The sequence below is a fragment of the Podarcis liolepis genome (assembly GCF_965112155.1).
Source record: "Podarcis liolepis genome assembly, chromosome: 10".
Taxonomy (NCBI): Eukaryota; Metazoa; Chordata; class Lepidosauria; order Squamata; family Lacertidae; genus Podarcis; species Podarcis liolepis.
The window spans coordinates 52,354,543-52,371,761 of NC_139562.1; the positions used below are offsets into that span (position 1 = coordinate 52,354,543).

General features: G+C 43.0%; 2 protein-coding genes across 10 annotated transcripts in view; one reads left to right on the forward strand and one right to left on the reverse strand.

Annotated features, from left to right (window-relative positions):
* The window catches only part of DOCK4 (dedicator of cytokinesis 4), a 244,474-nt gene extending 230,605 nt beyond the window's left edge, over positions 1 to 13,869 (reverse strand). For 7 of the 8 annotated variants that reach the window (XM_083463220.1, XM_083463216.1, XM_083463215.1 and 4 more), the window contains exon 1: positions 13,561 to 13,840. In XM_083463220.1, coding sequence (XP_083319346.1) covers positions 13,561 to 13,597 — 37 coding nt within the window. In that variant the 5' untranslated portion in view covers positions 13,598 to 13,840. Of the gene's footprint in view, positions 1 to 13,560 lie in introns of all 8 variants that reach the window. The other variant, XM_083463219.1, reaches the window with a different exon arrangement.
* A 121-nt stretch (positions 13,870 to 13,990) lies between these two features.
* Positions 13,991 to 17,219, forward strand: part of ZNF277 (zinc finger protein 277) — a 39,007-nt gene continuing 35,778 nt past the window's right edge. Inside the window, exon 1 of one of the 2 annotated variants that reach the window (XM_083463653.1) lies at positions 13,991 to 14,223. In XM_083463653.1, the coding sequence (XP_083319779.1) occupies positions 14,181 to 14,223 (43 nt within the window). In that variant the 5' untranslated portion in view covers positions 13,991 to 14,180. The remainder of the gene's footprint in view (positions 14,224 to 17,219) is intronic. The other variant, XM_083463652.1, reaches the window with a different exon arrangement.

Consider the following 17,219-nt stretch of genomic DNA (forward strand, 5'->3'; position numbering starts at 1 on the left):
TATACAGGCTTGTAACCAAAGTACCTCCTGAAAAATGAAAGGCACATGCAACTTCTACACACAACAACCTATTTTGGGAAGGGGGCGAGCAAGAAAGCCTGGTTGTGTCTGCAACTGAAAGCAGAAGAGAAAAAAACATAAGCAGGTGGTCAAGTAGCTAAGCTGGCAGAATGTTTGGACAGCAACTGAATGGCTTGAATTCAATCATTGCTGAGGCCATTATTACCTCCTCTAACATACACAGCTGTATTGTGGTTATTTAACTTACTTAACCGCTATGTTAACTCACATCAGCCTTCAAAACAAATAGAAAGGGAGAAATAAACACATGAGCAATTAAACAGGCAACCCATACTGGATTCCCCAGGCAACACCACACTTTTAAAGTGAGCTTTGCTTATAATGATGCCATACACAATCCAAAATAATGCAAGTTCTCATTTTCTACTGCATTGCCTACAAAGGCCTTTTGTTATGTTATTTAAAATATTAGTGGCACATTCTCATTCTCTCTCACTTTTCTGTTTTCTAAATAAAGCTGGCTGCCAATTCTATAAGCTTCCAGAAAGCTCTCTGAACAACAACTTTGGGAGTCTGTTAAGCTCAAGTGGTTGGTAAGCCAAAAATGAAGTTGAACATGCTTCTAGCCCAATAAGAAAGTCTTATTTCCCACACAAAAAAGTTGTCACCTGCCACTTAAAGTACACAGTTGAAGGCAGGTAGTTACCACACTGAAGTTTTTATAACTTTGATACCAAGGTGGCTCTAAACAGTATGAACAGGAGTTTCAGCATTCACACATAATATAGAATCATATAATTGTCTAGTCCAACCCCTAGAAATCCAGAAATCTCAACTTAAGCATCCATGACAGGTGGCCATCCAACCTCTGCTTATAAACCTCCAAAGAAGGAGAGTCTACAACCTCAAGAGGGAGACTGTTCCACTGTCAAACAGCTCTTACCGTCAGAAAGTTTTTTCTGGTGTTTAGTAGATGTAGATGCCTCTACATTAATGGGAAAGGTAATACGTAGCGCCTTCAGAAGGCATTCAACCCTCCTGGGTATGGCTCATTAGATAAATTCAATAGAAAGCGACTACACATCGAAAATGCAACAGCAAAAATGACAATAAGAAAAAATTGGGGATTGGCATATTCACAGTAATGAAAGAATGCAAGAAATACTGTGTGCTGTCAGTAGCATTTTAAATCAAATGTATATCAAGATCTTTCCTATAATACCATTCTCCTCCTTCAATCTTTCAGTTGGTTTTGCATGAACCTTCTTTCCTGAAGTCTTCTATTTCAGAATGCATGACACTGGTAATCTTTTTTTCAAGCCAAGTCACTCTTCTAAAAATAATCCATCTCCAACTGCATTCTTAATTTCATTCATAAGCATGCTTCGTACTGGCTACTTTAAAATCAAGAGGAGGTAACCAAGCCAATACCATAGTGCACTACTATGTATTGGGACCACCTCTAAAGCAAGCATGCATTAAAGGCATTCTATTAGATACCCTTTAGAGATTGAAAGTTGCATGACAATGGCTAGTGGTGGAGAAATAAAAGCGCTAGCACATTTGCAAAGTAAAAGCAGGGTCTGGAATGGTTTCAAATTGGATGGAAGACTGTGTGTTGAGATTCCTGCATTGCAGAGGGTTGAACTAGGTGAACTTTGGGGTGCCTTCCAACTCTACGATTTTGGACCAGGGTCATCTAAGTCCAACCCCCTGCAATGCAGGAATCTCAACATTCTGTCCAATTTGAAACCATCGAGGACCCTGCTTAGCTTTGCAAATAGGCTAGCAGTTTTATTGCTGCGCCACTAAAATTACTTTCGCATTTAACTATGCCACACTTGAGATTATTCAGGGATAAAAGTTGGTCTCTCCCTTACCGCCACCATCTAATCAAACTTTCTTATTTGATTGTGTGTTTTCTCAGAAGTAAGAGTTCCTTTTTTTCTTTGCAAAGGCTTTTTCTTCTAAAAAGCTATCTATGTTATGTATGAGATTTATTGGCTTAATGTAGTTATGCAAAGGATTTAGAAAGTAAGAAATGTTAGATTCTTATGTTAGATTCTTATTTCACTGATGGTGTGTGAGAATGTGAACCCAAGATAGAATGTAAGACCATGAGCCATCTGTTTTAGCCATTTGTTTTGGAATGCAGGGGCAGCAGGGGCAAAAGGTGATCTGGTAATTAAGGTGCCTTGTCGAGGCAAATGTAAGATATATGGCTACTTGTCTGCCATTTATGGATAGAAGGAACTATAGCTCTTTGTCTCCCATAAAAGGTAATAGGAAATGGGTGTATCTTTTATGATTGGTTCTAGCAAACAGCCAATAGGAATTTCAACCAGGCTGATTGGACAGAGGCAGCCAAAGGAGGAGCAAGGGGGCTGGGCTGAGGAAATATAAGTGCTGGCCATTAGGGCTGGAGTGGGCAGAGCTTTGGTAACCATATACCACTGTGCCTATCATTTATTTGTCTGACAAATAAATTATTATTTTAATTTCTCGATTGCTGCGTTGAATATTTCATTCCAGCTAAGTGTTAACCACGAGCAGGGTGCTACACTAGGTTTACTACTATCACCTAAGAGAATTCTGAAATTGTAAGAACGGCAGTACAGCATTAGTTGTCATTATTTATCTTTCACAAAGACCAACTGCCACAAGTAAGCTTCATTTAAAAGGTATTGCCTTTTCTTCTAATTTATGAGCAAAACTGGCTGTGATTTCTACCCACTCTTGCTGATGGTGGTGGCAGAACCGGTTTATGATTATCTTAACGAAAGAAAAGTCAATCTTTCACTGAGATAAAAAGTGTAACGGTGGGGGGGGGGTCTCATATCCTGCTTTTAATCACTGTTTTCCAGAGCCACTATTTTACATTCAACTTACACTGAATGCATACGTTTCTTCAGGAGGTAAATGTAACACTGAACCATTGCTAATATCTCATCGTATATCAAACACCCATCCTCTGCTTAGATAGTATACCCACATCTTTACACATTGACCACAATGCTGGTTTTACATTTGCACCTGAGATACTGTCACCTCCATCAGCAAGAGGAATGGAGTTCAACAAAGTTCATATTTTTCCAGGTCTTAATCAATGATAGCATCTTGGACTTTGTATACACACTCCAAATTACTCTGCATTCAGTGCACTCCAAATACTGGCTTGGGAAGCAAGGGTACACATGACGTTAACTACTATCCATATTTCATATGAAATATTGATGCATTTTCCCCAAACCAACTTCAATCCAAATCGAGAACAAGAACAACCTAGCTGTGTGTTTAAGCCAGCAGTGTTGTACACAGCCTTCTTTTCAAGTAAGAAAACAAAAGTTGCCTTCCATGAAGCAAATATCAACCCATCCATAAAGAACCAAAATTCATCTCTCAGGTTTGCTGAGTTTGGAGGGGGAAATTGTTTTGTGTTGTCAAGGAATGAGGAAGAGGGAGGGAGGGCATTGCAACTGTGAGTCATTACCATGATCTTTACCAACACATCTGCAAATAACTCTTGACTACCATAAGACAGTGAAAGACTAAAGATGGACTCTTGCATCTGTTTGTTTAGGGAAAAAAGAAGGGCAAATTACAGGCTGTGTCACAGGGATAATTCCCAATGATACCCTGCACCTCCAGCTTTCTACATCCAAATATCCACTAAGCCAAGAAACAATTAAGGAGCGTTTCCAACCACTTCTCTGCTCTGCACAACCCACTGCACAGTTAGACTTTCTGAAATTAGTCTCTTAAAAGGTGAAGTGTTTTTAAAACAACCACCACCATGCAGACTACTATTAGGATATGGGCAGTTCCTTCCCTTGGGTGGGAAGCAGGCTTGGGAGACTTGAGAACAATATTATGGCTTGTTCTCCCCATCCCCACCTCAGTGCATTGGCTCAGTTTCTCTCCTTTCTTCTCCTACTGTGGGCACTCTGAAATACTCCCAACAAAAAGTGGTGTGGGCATTTCTAGCCCAAGACACTTTTTGGCCTGAGGCCCCCTCCTCCACCCCTAGTCCACATAGTAGCCGACTGGACTGGCAGCTGAATCTTATTTTCACCGGACAAATGCTAGAACATTAGCAGTGGCAAAGTTCTTATCGGTGGTTGCAAGAACCAATGATCCCTATATTCTGAACAAAATGCTTGTTTAACCTGGAGGTAGGCTGTATGAATTATGTATTGCTTTGTAACGATTTGTTGGGTCTCTAGACCGTAATAAAGATTGTTGTTGAAATTTTCACACTGCAGGCTGGACAGCAGCTTCCACTGAATTTGAATTGGGTGGTGTGGAGTGTGGGAAAGGCCAACCCTGCTATGTCCTCCAGCACTTCACCTTGACTGTGTGTGTCCTCCCCACACTCCAGTTTCTGCTGCCTGTGGTAGCTACCTCACCCTGCCTAATGTTACAGGCAGCCTGGAAACTAGAAAGTCTGTTTAGGGAAGTCTTAGATATGTTGTAAGCTGCCCAGAGTGGCTGGGGAAACCCAGCCAGATGGGTGGGGCATATATCATCATCATCATCATCAGAATGCACCACCCAGACTTGTCTCAGGGCCCATTGAGTGTCTGCATGGCATAGCTTTCTGAAGTCAAACAAGACTGGTTTTAGCCATAGCTTGTGCAAGAGCAGGACACTGAATGCTGTTTTAGGAAGAAGGGCTAAGTAGTTTGAGACAATCAATATGTGATTTCTCCCTTCAAGAGGACCTTTGAATTTATGTGGCCAGGTCACAAGTTCTATACAACAAATGACCATTACTGTAAACAATGTATTAGGTAAGCATGCAACCAGTGTTCAAAACTCCCATTGTTCTAGGCACATTTTGCAACAGGGACTTTCATTAGCACAAGAAGTTTCTGAGTTGTGGGCGCACTACTGCGCCTAAAATTTCAGATTAAAACTGTAGAGCGGAAGGAAAGGAGGAACTTTTTATGCCTCCCCACTTCCAGCTACTATCTGAAGACTGAAGAAGAGACCCTCTTAAGAACATTAGGGTAGTGGGCAGCGGAAGGACTAGACCATGTGAAAAATGAACATGAATTTTAGCTGCAGTACCTTCATTATCGACTCTGTATTCTTGTTATAAAAAGTGCACCTAGACATTTTGTTGTTCTGCCCATAACCTAGGTTTAAGGTGCCATTTAGTTCCTAGCTTTCGTATCTCAGTTTCTAACACTGCATGCAACAGGGCACAAGTTAACCATGGATGTTATGTGTTTGTTTGTTTTTCCTATTTGGAGAAGTGCCACACAATCACCTTGCATAAGATATACTGGGAACACTAAGTGGCTTTGAAGAGTGGGGTACACAGTATGATTTAATGCTTGTACTGTGCTCTGCACAAACCAGGAGAAAATAACAGCATGTAAAGTGGAACATACTTCACGCGGAAATGTCAAGTGTCCATTTTCTACATATGGAAAAAGGGTGTTCAACTTTTTGGGAACTAACTAAAGCCACATTGGTCCACCTAGTGAAAGATGATCATAAGTGGTATATTCATCGCTGGTTCATCACCTCTTGCAAATTCAGTTCTGAAGGAATATGGCATAACCATATCTTTCTGCATTCCACAAACAGAAGTGCCGTGCTAGTGATACAGTTAACAGAGAAGATAGTAGCAGGTCAGGGATATGCATGCTAATTTGAAGTGGCAACTCTGAAAAAACCGTAATTATACCTGACTGGGTAATATAAAGACAGGTAAAAAAAAAAGGAACATTGACATACTACCTTGAGGTGTTTTGTTTCCTGGACTCTATCTTCTTGCTACACTGAAGGTATATGCACCCAGTAGACCTTCAATAGGAAACTCTTTCTAATGAGACAGTGACATACTGAGAAAAGAGCACTGCCCTGTAGCTTTTACATCGTATGTAAATTGAAAGTGCTCAACTGTTTCAAGTGATTAAAGATTCTTTGGTCTTTCATGCCAGCACCCACCAAGGGCAAACGTTTTAGTGTTGGTGCACTGAACAAACTTTAAATCAGGCAACTATAACTGTCTGCCACACAGACAGAGCAGAATATTTCAACTCCTTGCCATTGTGCTACTATGGTACATGGGAATAGGTTCTTCCTATAAGGGATTTAACCCAATGAGTATATATGCGCACAAATAGTTCAGCTGTGCGCTCAACACAATTAATATGTAATGTTAAACAACTGTGCCGTCTCTGTATGAAACACATTTATTTATTTAGGAGATTCCCTTCTCTGCCCTTCACCGCAAGGTCCCAGGGCAGATTATAGCCATATAAGCATACAATATTAAAATCCAACAGAACAATTTAACTGAGGGATAGACATCAGACTATAGAGGTGGTATCACAGAAACCACACAGATCTAAACAGTCAATGGGCATGGTAAAGAGGTGAATCTTCAGCAAATGACCTGAAGATGAATTACACATGTCTGGTGTTAAGTGCCACATTTTGGAAGCCCTCTCCCATGCTTGCAAGGGTAGTGGAGCTACCAAGAGGGCACCACCTGAGCTGAATTATAAAAACAAACAGGCATACACTCTTTCATACAAACACCTTTTAGATACAGGTGTACAGACAGCTTGTACCTGTGTTCAGTGTAACCTGCGAACAAGCCTATATTCTCTCTGGGTGATAGTTTTGTTTCTGTTTGGGCTCAGTGAAATCTCACAGAAGGTTGATAAGATACCTTGTGGCATGCATATGCATTTATTAGCTCCACATATCCCTTGTGTCACCCATTCCTTCCTTCCCTTTGCTATGTCCCCTTGCTGACTTGCTTAACATCAACTCTAGAGAAGGAGCAAGCTTTTCCGTGAAGATGTTCATGCATTCATCTGCAAGTCACCAAGTGGGGAGACACCAAGTAGCATCCCATGAATGTATGAACCAGCTTTATGGAGGAATAGATGCTAGATAAGTTGCTTCTTGTTATAAGATGCCTAGTTACGACAACATGAAAAAGAAGCATATTTTCAGGATTAGAGCATAAGCTACATGGATGGCCCCTTACAGAAAATGATTCTGTCCAATTGATAATGCAGAAGTCCACATGGTGAGTGTCAGGGTCAGGTGCCAGGAGGTGGTCAGCAATAGCTCACAGTGTTAGTGAAGAACAACAACTTTTCCTGGTAGATATTACACCAATGAGGTAGCTGTGAGAACTGAAGGTTCCCACCTTCCCACAGCTTTCCTCATCCCTCAAGCCCTTCCCAAGCAATCTGAGACTCTGTTAATGCATCTGTACTTGCTCCACCCTCTTCATACCGCTTCTGATTCTGGGAGACTGGGGGGAGGGGAACTGGTCTCAGCAGGAGGGGGAGACACCAATGCCTCTTCACCAGCCACCCTCCTCTCTGCCTCTCTCCTCTCTTGTTTCAGCTTGAGATTCTGGACTCCTCTCTTGCACAGCCTCTTCCTGCTCACTAAACGTTGTTACCTCTTCAGCTTCTGACACCTACCCCACCCCCATCCTCTTCTCCCTCTGACCACTCATCGTCATCCCACCACCAATCCCCTGGCTCTGGCCTTCTTCTCCTGGGGGTTGCCTTGGGGGTTTCCCAGCAGGTGTGCCTCCCACCATTCCTCTGCAGCCAGCCAGTCCATGACATCAACTCTCTGAATAAGAAAAATGTTGCATGCAAATGTTCAATGTTGAAGTGTTACCTTGGGCATCGCTTCAACTTCTGACTCTTAAATTAAAAACTTAAATTATGTACGTTTCTGTTCAACATTGAGATTTGAGGACTCCAGCTATGTTCTGGTGAAAAGAAATGATTATTCTATATGGTTTTATAAATCTTCACACACGGAATGGATGCTACTTGATCTGCCAACCTTTCAAGTCTAAAGCAAATTTGATGTAATTAACTGACTTCTGGGCTGCATAACTGTTACAAAAAATGGAAGAAGCAAAATGGGAGCCCCTGACAGTGCTTTCACTCCTGAGCCATGAACAGCAGCAGAGGGTAGGTACAGAACCGCTCACCATAATAACGATCACCTTAATACATAGTGACTGTGTGTAACACAATCTGTTAAAACCCTGCAAATTACCGTATTTTTCGCTCTATAACACGCACTCGACCATAACACGCACGTAGTTTTTAGAGGAGGAAAATCCGTAGGCATGCCACCCGTAGGCATTCCCTCCATAACACGCACAGACATTTCCCCTTACTTTTTAGGAGGAAAAAAGTGAGTGTTATGGTGCAAAAAATACGGTAACTCTTCTGTTAAGTCCCGAGTACTCGTTTTAAAAGCACAGAACTGCCCTTATTGCAAGGCTGCCTGCCATCCCCCTCCCCCAATCATAAAGGTTTTATCAGATATTAAGACTCATTTGCATAATGTAATAAAACTGGACAGTTCATGTTACATGTGCTATGCTATCATATTGTCAGGGTCATATTTTTTCATTACTTAGTATAATACTGCTCCATTTCTTGAGGAGATCAGATTTTATATCAAATTTGGTTCCATGTGCACTTTCCTTCCTATAAGTAAACTATTTTGCATATTTTCAGTATATGATTTCACCATCAACAGAGAGAAGAGATGTTAGTCACTTTTTATATGGTACTTTTTACCTGAATTGCAATAACACCATAAGATGTATAAACCTTCTTCCTTCCATTGGAATAACTTCCTTTTTTTTACGATCTCACCAGAAGTTTCATTGAAAACTTTAAATACTTTACACACATGTTACACGAGTTCCCAGTTGGGAAGCTGGACAATATGAACCAAAGGAGAGTTTGATACAGAACAATTTCCCCCGCCACTGAAATAACTTCTATCCATATCATCATATCTATATATTTTTGTTGGTGTCAGATGATTTTAACTGTACGTATTTGCAAGTAAAACTGCACATTTTGTTTTGCTTAAAGCCACCTAGGAAGTAACATGAAACTGTCAGGTTTTGAGAGCACCAAAAATTATCACTACTGGCAAAATATTACACTTCAAAAATCAAGAAAATAACGGCACAACAGCAAAAAATGAACCAAGAGTCTTTCAATTTGCACTTTCAAAGACAGAGTCTGAGTAAACAGACAGGAAAAAAGCCTGTTTAGAAAAGGGATGAGGTGTAAACATCCTGTGATGGGAAGGTTCTCTCCTTTGCAATTGTCTTTCCCATAGTTTTCCTCTTCCGTAATGAGCAAAACAAGTGACCCAGCCGACCTGTGGCCATGGGTACTTTTTCTTGAGATTCTTCAATAACTGGGACTTCTATACTGAATAAGTAACACGACCAGCTGCATTTAAATTTCAGTGCATTAAAACATGAAGCAAAATTCTGGATCAGCTGAAGTCCAAGGGAATTTGGGAGATATCACTTCCATTTGGCAAAATAAGCAGAGACAGATGAGTCTCTCATCACTTTTAATAGATAACAACTTAATCCTCTAATCTAAGAGAAGGCCATGCACAGCTCATAGGCTGAACAGCTCATAAGCTATATCCAGCCAGCCAAGGTTTTGCCTTCTGCTTCCACAACAAAATCCAGCTTTTCCCACCGTCTGTGCCTATGGTGCTTAAAATCAAAACCAAAATTATTAAATGAGGCCCCAGGCCATTATCTTAGCTACCTCACCTCAGGTAAAAGAGCAACCCATTGAACTAATCAAACAATGTGAAAAGTAAATTAAAATGACATTGATTTCACATTGGCCAGCTCCAAATTCTTCCCCAGATACAACCAGGTGCCTCCAATGTTAATTTCAGGAAGAACACATTCCACACTTGTTTCGCCCATACATTTCAGGTTTGGCTAGATGACTTTCAGTCAAAAGCCATGAAAAATAACTCTGCAAAATGTTCACTGGGCATGTTCCATGTTAAAATTAGATTAATAGGAGAACTTTAAACAGGTTCTCCTGAAGTCAAGTTAACAATGGAACTCATGTCAACTTTCAGTTTGTTGATATATTCAAGAAATGAATTGAGATTGGTGTGAGCTGAAGGAGAATTAAATATCTCCCAAAAAATTACAGCTTCCAGATTAATTTTATGGACATCTTTCATGGGCTGAGTTCCATACCAGACACACTGAGCAGAATCATGGGGGGAAGGGATTAAGCTCAATACATACTAAAGTGCAACAACTCTATAGCATTAGCCCCCTTGGACATGCAAAATTCAAATGATGGTGTTTGATGTAAGCTCTAACTGGGTTGCAGGAACCTTAAAAAGGCTCAGTACATCATTGTAATAAAATTGTTAGGATGAAAAATAATGGCCAAACTGAATGCATGTTTATGGTCAATGTTGCTCATTTGCAGGTAAGTGTGCATAGAATAGCAAACTTAACGACAATTCTTATTTACCTGGGAGAAAGTTGGACTGAAAACAAATTGGTCATAATTTGGGCAGGGGGGCTCATAGTTACATACACAGTAATAGAGAAATCATATGTTTACTCATAGGTATGTGCCAGTGTGTTCAAAGGAATTTACTCCTAGTGAATGAGTTTAGCATTGCAACGTAAGGCTGAATCTATATACCAGTACGTGCTTTTTTGGAATTAAGACCCATTGAACACACTGGGGCTTTGGTATGAATATATATAGTATTAGGGCTGTAATCCTAGGCAGAGTTACTTAAACACATATTTAAGCCAGGCTGCATGGCTGCCATATGCACTCTTATGTTCTCAACCTGTGTGTCCCTGGATGTTGTTGGACTACAACTCCCATCATCCTGAAGCTCTGGCCTTGCTAGCTAGGGGTGATGGGAGTTGTAGTTCAACAACCTCTTGGGACCCACAGGTTGAGAAAGGCTGGGAGGAACTTCATCTTGGAAGCTGCTGCTTGGAAGAAGTCCCACAGCACTCAGGAGGACATTACTTCTGAGCAAATATGCACAGTATCGGGCTGTACACCAAGCAGGCAGCAAAAGGCTACTGAAAATCATGAACCCTTCTTATTAATAAAATAAAATACAGCTCTTAGGTTTGCATGTAATAAGGGAGTTAACAGTACTTCCCATCACACACATTTTATCATTTCCCTGCACTTGCTGCTCTTCACATCTCAGGATTCTTATGGGTTTGCTTCAACAGCAATTCATTTTCAAGGTGATGAAAGAAAAGCCAGTTGCCTGTCTGGTGACTAACTGCGCTAATGAAGAGGTGCCTAAGGCCTCTTTCTGGCAAATGTTCAGGCAATACACCAAAGCGATCACTGACTCAACATTGAAGCCATTCATAAGCCAGCACGTGTACTCCACTCAGCCAGTGACAATTGCCTGGTGCATTCTCCGTGTAGCACAGTGGCATATGCTGAAAGCAATTCAAGAAAGAGAACCAAATATTTAGATCAGGAAAGGGCAAGTTCAAAGGGTTGGTTTTTTTCTTCAGGAAAGGGTATGTTGAATTTCCCCTGAGATCACAAGAAAAATAGCTGAGCCACACTGTCACACCTTTTCCACTTCGACAGAGAGGAAACAACCAGAGCACAATACGAAGTTCGCTAGGGAGAGACATCTTTCAATGAAAATGTTATGGTCCAGTAACTCTAGGTTGGCAATTGAGATTGCGTGTGTGTGTGTGTGTGTATTCTTTCCCATGAAATAAACTATAGCTGTCAGATTGTTCTTCGTGTATGGAAAATCTGCTTCAGTTGTTGGGAGGGGGGACCCTTTCAAAGTGTTAAAAAAATGCAAGCAAATGTTATAGCTTGAAATACTTGACCAATAATATCCCACATGCCATTCCAGGAAATACCAAAGTGGCTTTTCAATCCATGTGCATAGCTCAGTGTGTGTATTTTCCCTGCAAAGATCAATGGGAGGACTAATCAATATCCAGCAGCCCAACTGTGACTGGGTACATAAAGAAGTCAAGAAAATAAATCCCATCAATGATCTGTATAATTTAACATTTGGGTCATAGAGCAGCATCTGGGATCATTTCCAAATGGAGCAGTTGCATGGCATGCGTCCTGGCTCCCGTGCTCATGGTTAAATGCAGAGAGATCTCTCACACACATATACAGAAAGTCTTTGCATTCCAGCTGGATTTTTCGTTACACCTGCAATTTAGCATGCAGGCATATCTCAAGACCAGAGCGAGCAACATTCTTGCCATGCCCTTCACCTGTAAAGCCAATCAAAGCAGCTGCTATTGGGGTGAACTAGTCAGCAACTACGAAACAAAACAATAAGCAATTCTTCATCACTTTGTCTATCAGCTGAAGAGACCCTGCAATCTCATCTCCAAAGCAGAGGTGGGCAAAATAACCCCATCGCCCATTGGCAACTGCTATACAAAACCCAGAGCAGGGAAGATATCCTTGATGTTCACATCATTTAGAAAGTAAATTTAAAATGAGGCACAATGTACGAAATAATTAATATCGCAGGCTTAACATTAGTTTTCTTTAAAAAGGAAAGCTTGCTATATGTCTGGCTGAAATTAATAGCCCCAAGTAGTATCAGAAGAATCTGGTGTAAGTGAGGAAGGAGAGAGAAAATGCGAGCTTTAAATAGTCAGTTGAGGCAAGGGTGTGTGTGTGTGTGTATAAGAAGAGAGGAAAATCAGAAGAAAACCTACATGCCGCTGTTGGGAGGCGGGGTGAAGGGAAAGATGCGAAATTCCACATTCATCAGTCAACATCTAACGTCCTTTGTTGTTCACCTTTTGTAAGAGAGGATGGAAGCAGCCTTTCCTCCTCCAACAGGATCGCAAGTTCCTTAACTGACAATACACCACCCTGTCTGTTTCCTTGGGCAATCCAAACACTTTTGTACTCCATTAAAGCCGAGAACAAAAACACCACTACTGGAAGTAGGTTACTATCCAGATTAAAACAAAAACACTCCTCGGCCAACCCCAACACACACACACACACACAACATCACATTCAGCCGCGCACTGGTGCCTCTCGCAATCTACACGAAAGATGGCAGCAGTTTTTAGCCTGTCTTTAAATCCTATGCCAAAATACACATTTTCGCACAATCGAGAGCTTGCTTAGTCTGCTTTTCTTTTTTATCCAGGACGCCGAGAGGACTGAGGAACACCCCCCCTCTTTTTTAACGATGTTGCTTGCTTAATTGGATACATTGTTTGGATATCGCGTTGCATCCAGACTCTTTAGAGAAGCCACTTACTCTTCTTACGAGCAATGGTCGCCAATTATTATTTTTTAATAATAAGCTAGAGATCCAATCCTTCCCCGCCCCCTTTGCTCCACATTTTCAAAACCACGAAAAGACACTTTTTCTGTGTGGCGTGTGTGTGATATGTTGAAGGATGAGGAACGGGAAGAGAATGGATCTCATGCAACGATGGGTCTTTCGCTCACACCGAACAGCAGCATCCGACTGGAAAGTAAACAGACCGATGCACGAATTGCCAAGATCAAGGTTGGAGGGAGCAAAAGGGTGCGCGGAGGGTGCGAAGGATGGGTGCCTCGCCTTCTCCTCTCCCGACTCGCCCCCTTCGGAGCAGCAAGCAAGACTCGGGGAGGGCAAAGCGAGGACAAGCCGAAGGGCGCCAAAGGAGGTCTCTTGAGGGGAGCTCTCCTCACTCACCCACTCCGTATTTCTCGTGCTCGGTGGGAATCCACATGCTCCAAAGAGTGCAAGGCGGCTCTCGGTCCCTCTTGGCCAAACAATAACAGGAGCAGCAGCAGTCGCCGCGGCTCCCCTCCGCCTCAGAGCAGCAGAAGCAGCAGCAGCAGCGACCGCCAAGCGGCGAGCCCCCTTTGCCCGGCGGCCAGCGCTCCCGCTCGCTTGTGTGCGCCTCAGCTCCGCTCCTCAGGCGACCGCGGAGAAGTCATTGTTCTGATTGACGGAGCCCAGCTCGCGCTCTGGGACAGCCGCCGCCAGCCCCGCCCCCTTGCCCCGCCTTCCCCTCTCGCTCGCCTCTTTCTCTACGCCCCCCGCCATGAATTTTCAATGGCATTATGGGAAGTGTAGTCTTTCCGGAAAGCCACGCCTCCCGTTCCGCGCCGTGTGTTCTCGGGCAGAGCCCGCGGCCGAAACAAAAGACGGAGCCCGGCGCTCCCGACATCCCTTGCGTCGTCGACGACGACGACGAGGGGCGGTGGGAAGGGGCGCCTCGTCCTCTCCCATTGGCCCAGCCCGGTGGAATCCCCCGCGTGCCTGCGTAGCCTCGCCGCGCGATATCCTCTCGGCTGCAGGCCGTGGCCATGGCAACTCCCCAAGGCTCGGCGGAGCGGGCGAGGAAGAGCGGTGAGTTCCGGAGACCACGTTACAGCCGGTGGCTGCTTCATGCGCTGTGTGCTGACGTGACACTTGAGCCTCTTCCGTGGTATCATTAGAATCGTAGAGTTGGAAGGGAGCCACGAGGGGTCATCTAGTCTAACCCCCTGCGAGGCAGGACTCGAACCCACGACCCTGAGATTAAGAGTCTCGTGCTGTACCGACTGAGCCAACCCCTTTATATAGTTAGGTGCGTGGCAAAGTTGACAGGCCGTGGCAAGGAAAGGGAAATGACAGCGTTTCCTTGCCTGCTTGTTGCAAGGGTCTGCAGCACGTGTAGGCATCGTCACCTAGTGTGCAAACCATCATGCAAATACTTTCACGTGTCTTGAGAGAAGTACGATGGCGTTACTACTTTATAGGGCAGTGTTCCTCTGTGGGTCCTCAAATTTAAGCTCATTAGAGTTCAGCTGGTTTACTTCCAGGAAACTAGGTGCACCCTTGAGTAAAACTGAATAATACAAAGCCAAATAAATATGTCCTCCTTAAATTTTCTAAAATGTTTACAGATACATGAATCAGTTGGAAGGGACCACGAGAGTTATCTAGTCCAACCCCCTCCAAGGCAGGAATATTTTGCCCAGCGTGGAGCTGTTGGCCAGCTTGATCATCACAGAGAGCGGGCTCTTTCTATATAGCTTTTCACCCAAATATATTTCTGAACCCTACAAGTGCAGGTAAATCAGATCTGTGGCTAGTCTCTGCACGGTGTCTGAAGGATTCAGGCTGTTACTCTGTGCACGCACTTGGAGTAAGCCTCACCAAACAGAGTATGAAGTGTTTGGGAGTCAGTTTGCAAAGGACTGTGTTGTCAAGCTGCAGTTTCCTGAACGCTTGGGAGAAAACCCTGTTGAAAGCCATCAGTCTTCCTTCTGAATAAACTTGTACTGTCAGGTGTATTTTGGGATGCTATGCCCAAGCTGTTGCAACAGAAAGGGGATGAATGTTACTTCTTTTTCCCGTGTATTTTACTTAGCTTGCAGTTGCATTCCATCCTTGAAAGGCACATGCCTGTTTTTGCCAGTCTCTTTCTAAACACCAATGAAGATGTAACGTTGGTACCGTATGTGCATGAGTTGAAGTAAAGAGATGACTGGAAGGGAAATGGCTGGAAACAGATCCAGGATGAGCAAGTATTTTCTACAAACATATGGCATGTGTTTATCAAACACAATGCCAGCTTTGTCAGAAATTGGTTTAGCTTGCAGTGGCACATGCTTCAGATTCTTGAAGTACAAGAGAATGGGTAAAAGGCGTCCTAGGTGACAAAATTTGGTGTTACTGAATCATAAGTATGCATCCCTGATATGGCCAGTTGGTCTACCAAGTGCTTATGCAGTTACTCCTGTCGCACTTTCCTGCAGATTTTTATAAAAGGCCATGCCACTAGCTCTGAAGCCTCAGGAAGATGAAATCCCATTCAGTAATGAAAGTCAGCATAAGGAAAGAGCTGGAACAAACTGCAAGACTTCAGTATGCCCACAGATCCTTGAGGTGCAGCATTTCAGTGTGCTTTGATGTTCATCCCTTGAAGAGCAGTTTTTGCCTTTTTGTGTTCCATCTCTCTTCTTCTCAGGGCACTTGTTGTTCTTCTAGTAATCTCTAGATCTTGCTTCCCTTTCCCACTGTGCTTCTGGGGAATCCTGCTCCTGTGTCTGATTGTAATCAATCTGGCAATGTGGTAGGGAAGCAGAAGAAAACAAGCTGCTTGTGAATATTTACATAATAGTGGTGCATAACAGCACTCACTATGTTACAGCAGCTCAGTTCTATCACAGGTGAACACAAAAAGGGGTTTATTTGAATTATTTCTATGCCACTCTGTTTGAGGGGGGGGGACTTCTAATTTACGGCATACAGTGGTACCTCGGGTTAAGTACTTAATTTGTTCCAGAGGTCCATTCTTAACCTGAAACTGTTCTTAACCTGAAGCACCACTTTAGCTAATGGGGCCTCCTGCTGCCACCGCACCGCTAAAGCCCGATTTCTGTTCTTATCCTGAAGCAAAGTTCTTAACCTGAAGCACTATTTCTGGGTTAGCAGAGTGTGTAACCCGAGGTACCACTGTATTTATGTTATCTGTTTATAAAAATGTTTATAAAACTACTCCCTCATAAAATGTCAAGGCAGTGTGCATTAAAATATGAAATATCAAGAGAATTATACAAAATAACTACCACTACTACTTCTACTGTCTCCTTTTGGAAAAAGCTAAACTGAATAAACCTATCAGTACAGTGGTGCCCCGCAAGACGAACGCCTCGCAAGACGGAAAACCCGCTAGACGAAAGGTTTTTCCGTTTTGGAGGCGCTTCGCAAAACGAATTTCCCTATGGGGTTGCTTCGCAAGACGAAAAAATCTTGCGCGTCCCCGCGGGTTTTTTTCGCTCCCCCCCTTTTCCTAAGCCGCCTATCAGCTGTTCTGCTGAAAAACCCGCTTAACAGCTGATCACGGAAAGCCGCTAGACCGCTGTAGCGCTAATCAATGGGCTTGCTTCGCAAGACGAAAAAACCGCTAGACGACGAGAATCGCGGAACGGATTCTTTTCGTCTTGCGAGGCACCACTGTATAAAAGGTCTTCAAGAGAGACCTGAAAGTTAGTAGTAAGGATCTGCTGAAAGAGCATTTCACAGCATGAGACCAACAACACTGAATGCCCATGTTCTAGCTGAGACCATCTGAAACGCAATGCAGAACTAACAGCGCTCCTCTGGATAATCTCGGTGGTAAAGCTGGGCATATAAGGGCTCAGGCAGTCCTTAAGGTGTCCTGGATCCAAGTTCAGGTCTTTGTATACAAGAACCTTGTAGGAAAACTATCACCAATAAGGTTATGCCAGTGGAATGTCACCTGATGTTTAAGGAATCAGTGTGATAACTAAAATGGATGGTGACATGCCTTAGATCAGAGAAATCTGGATTCAAATCCCCATTCTGCCATTAAGTTCATTAAATGGCTTTTGACA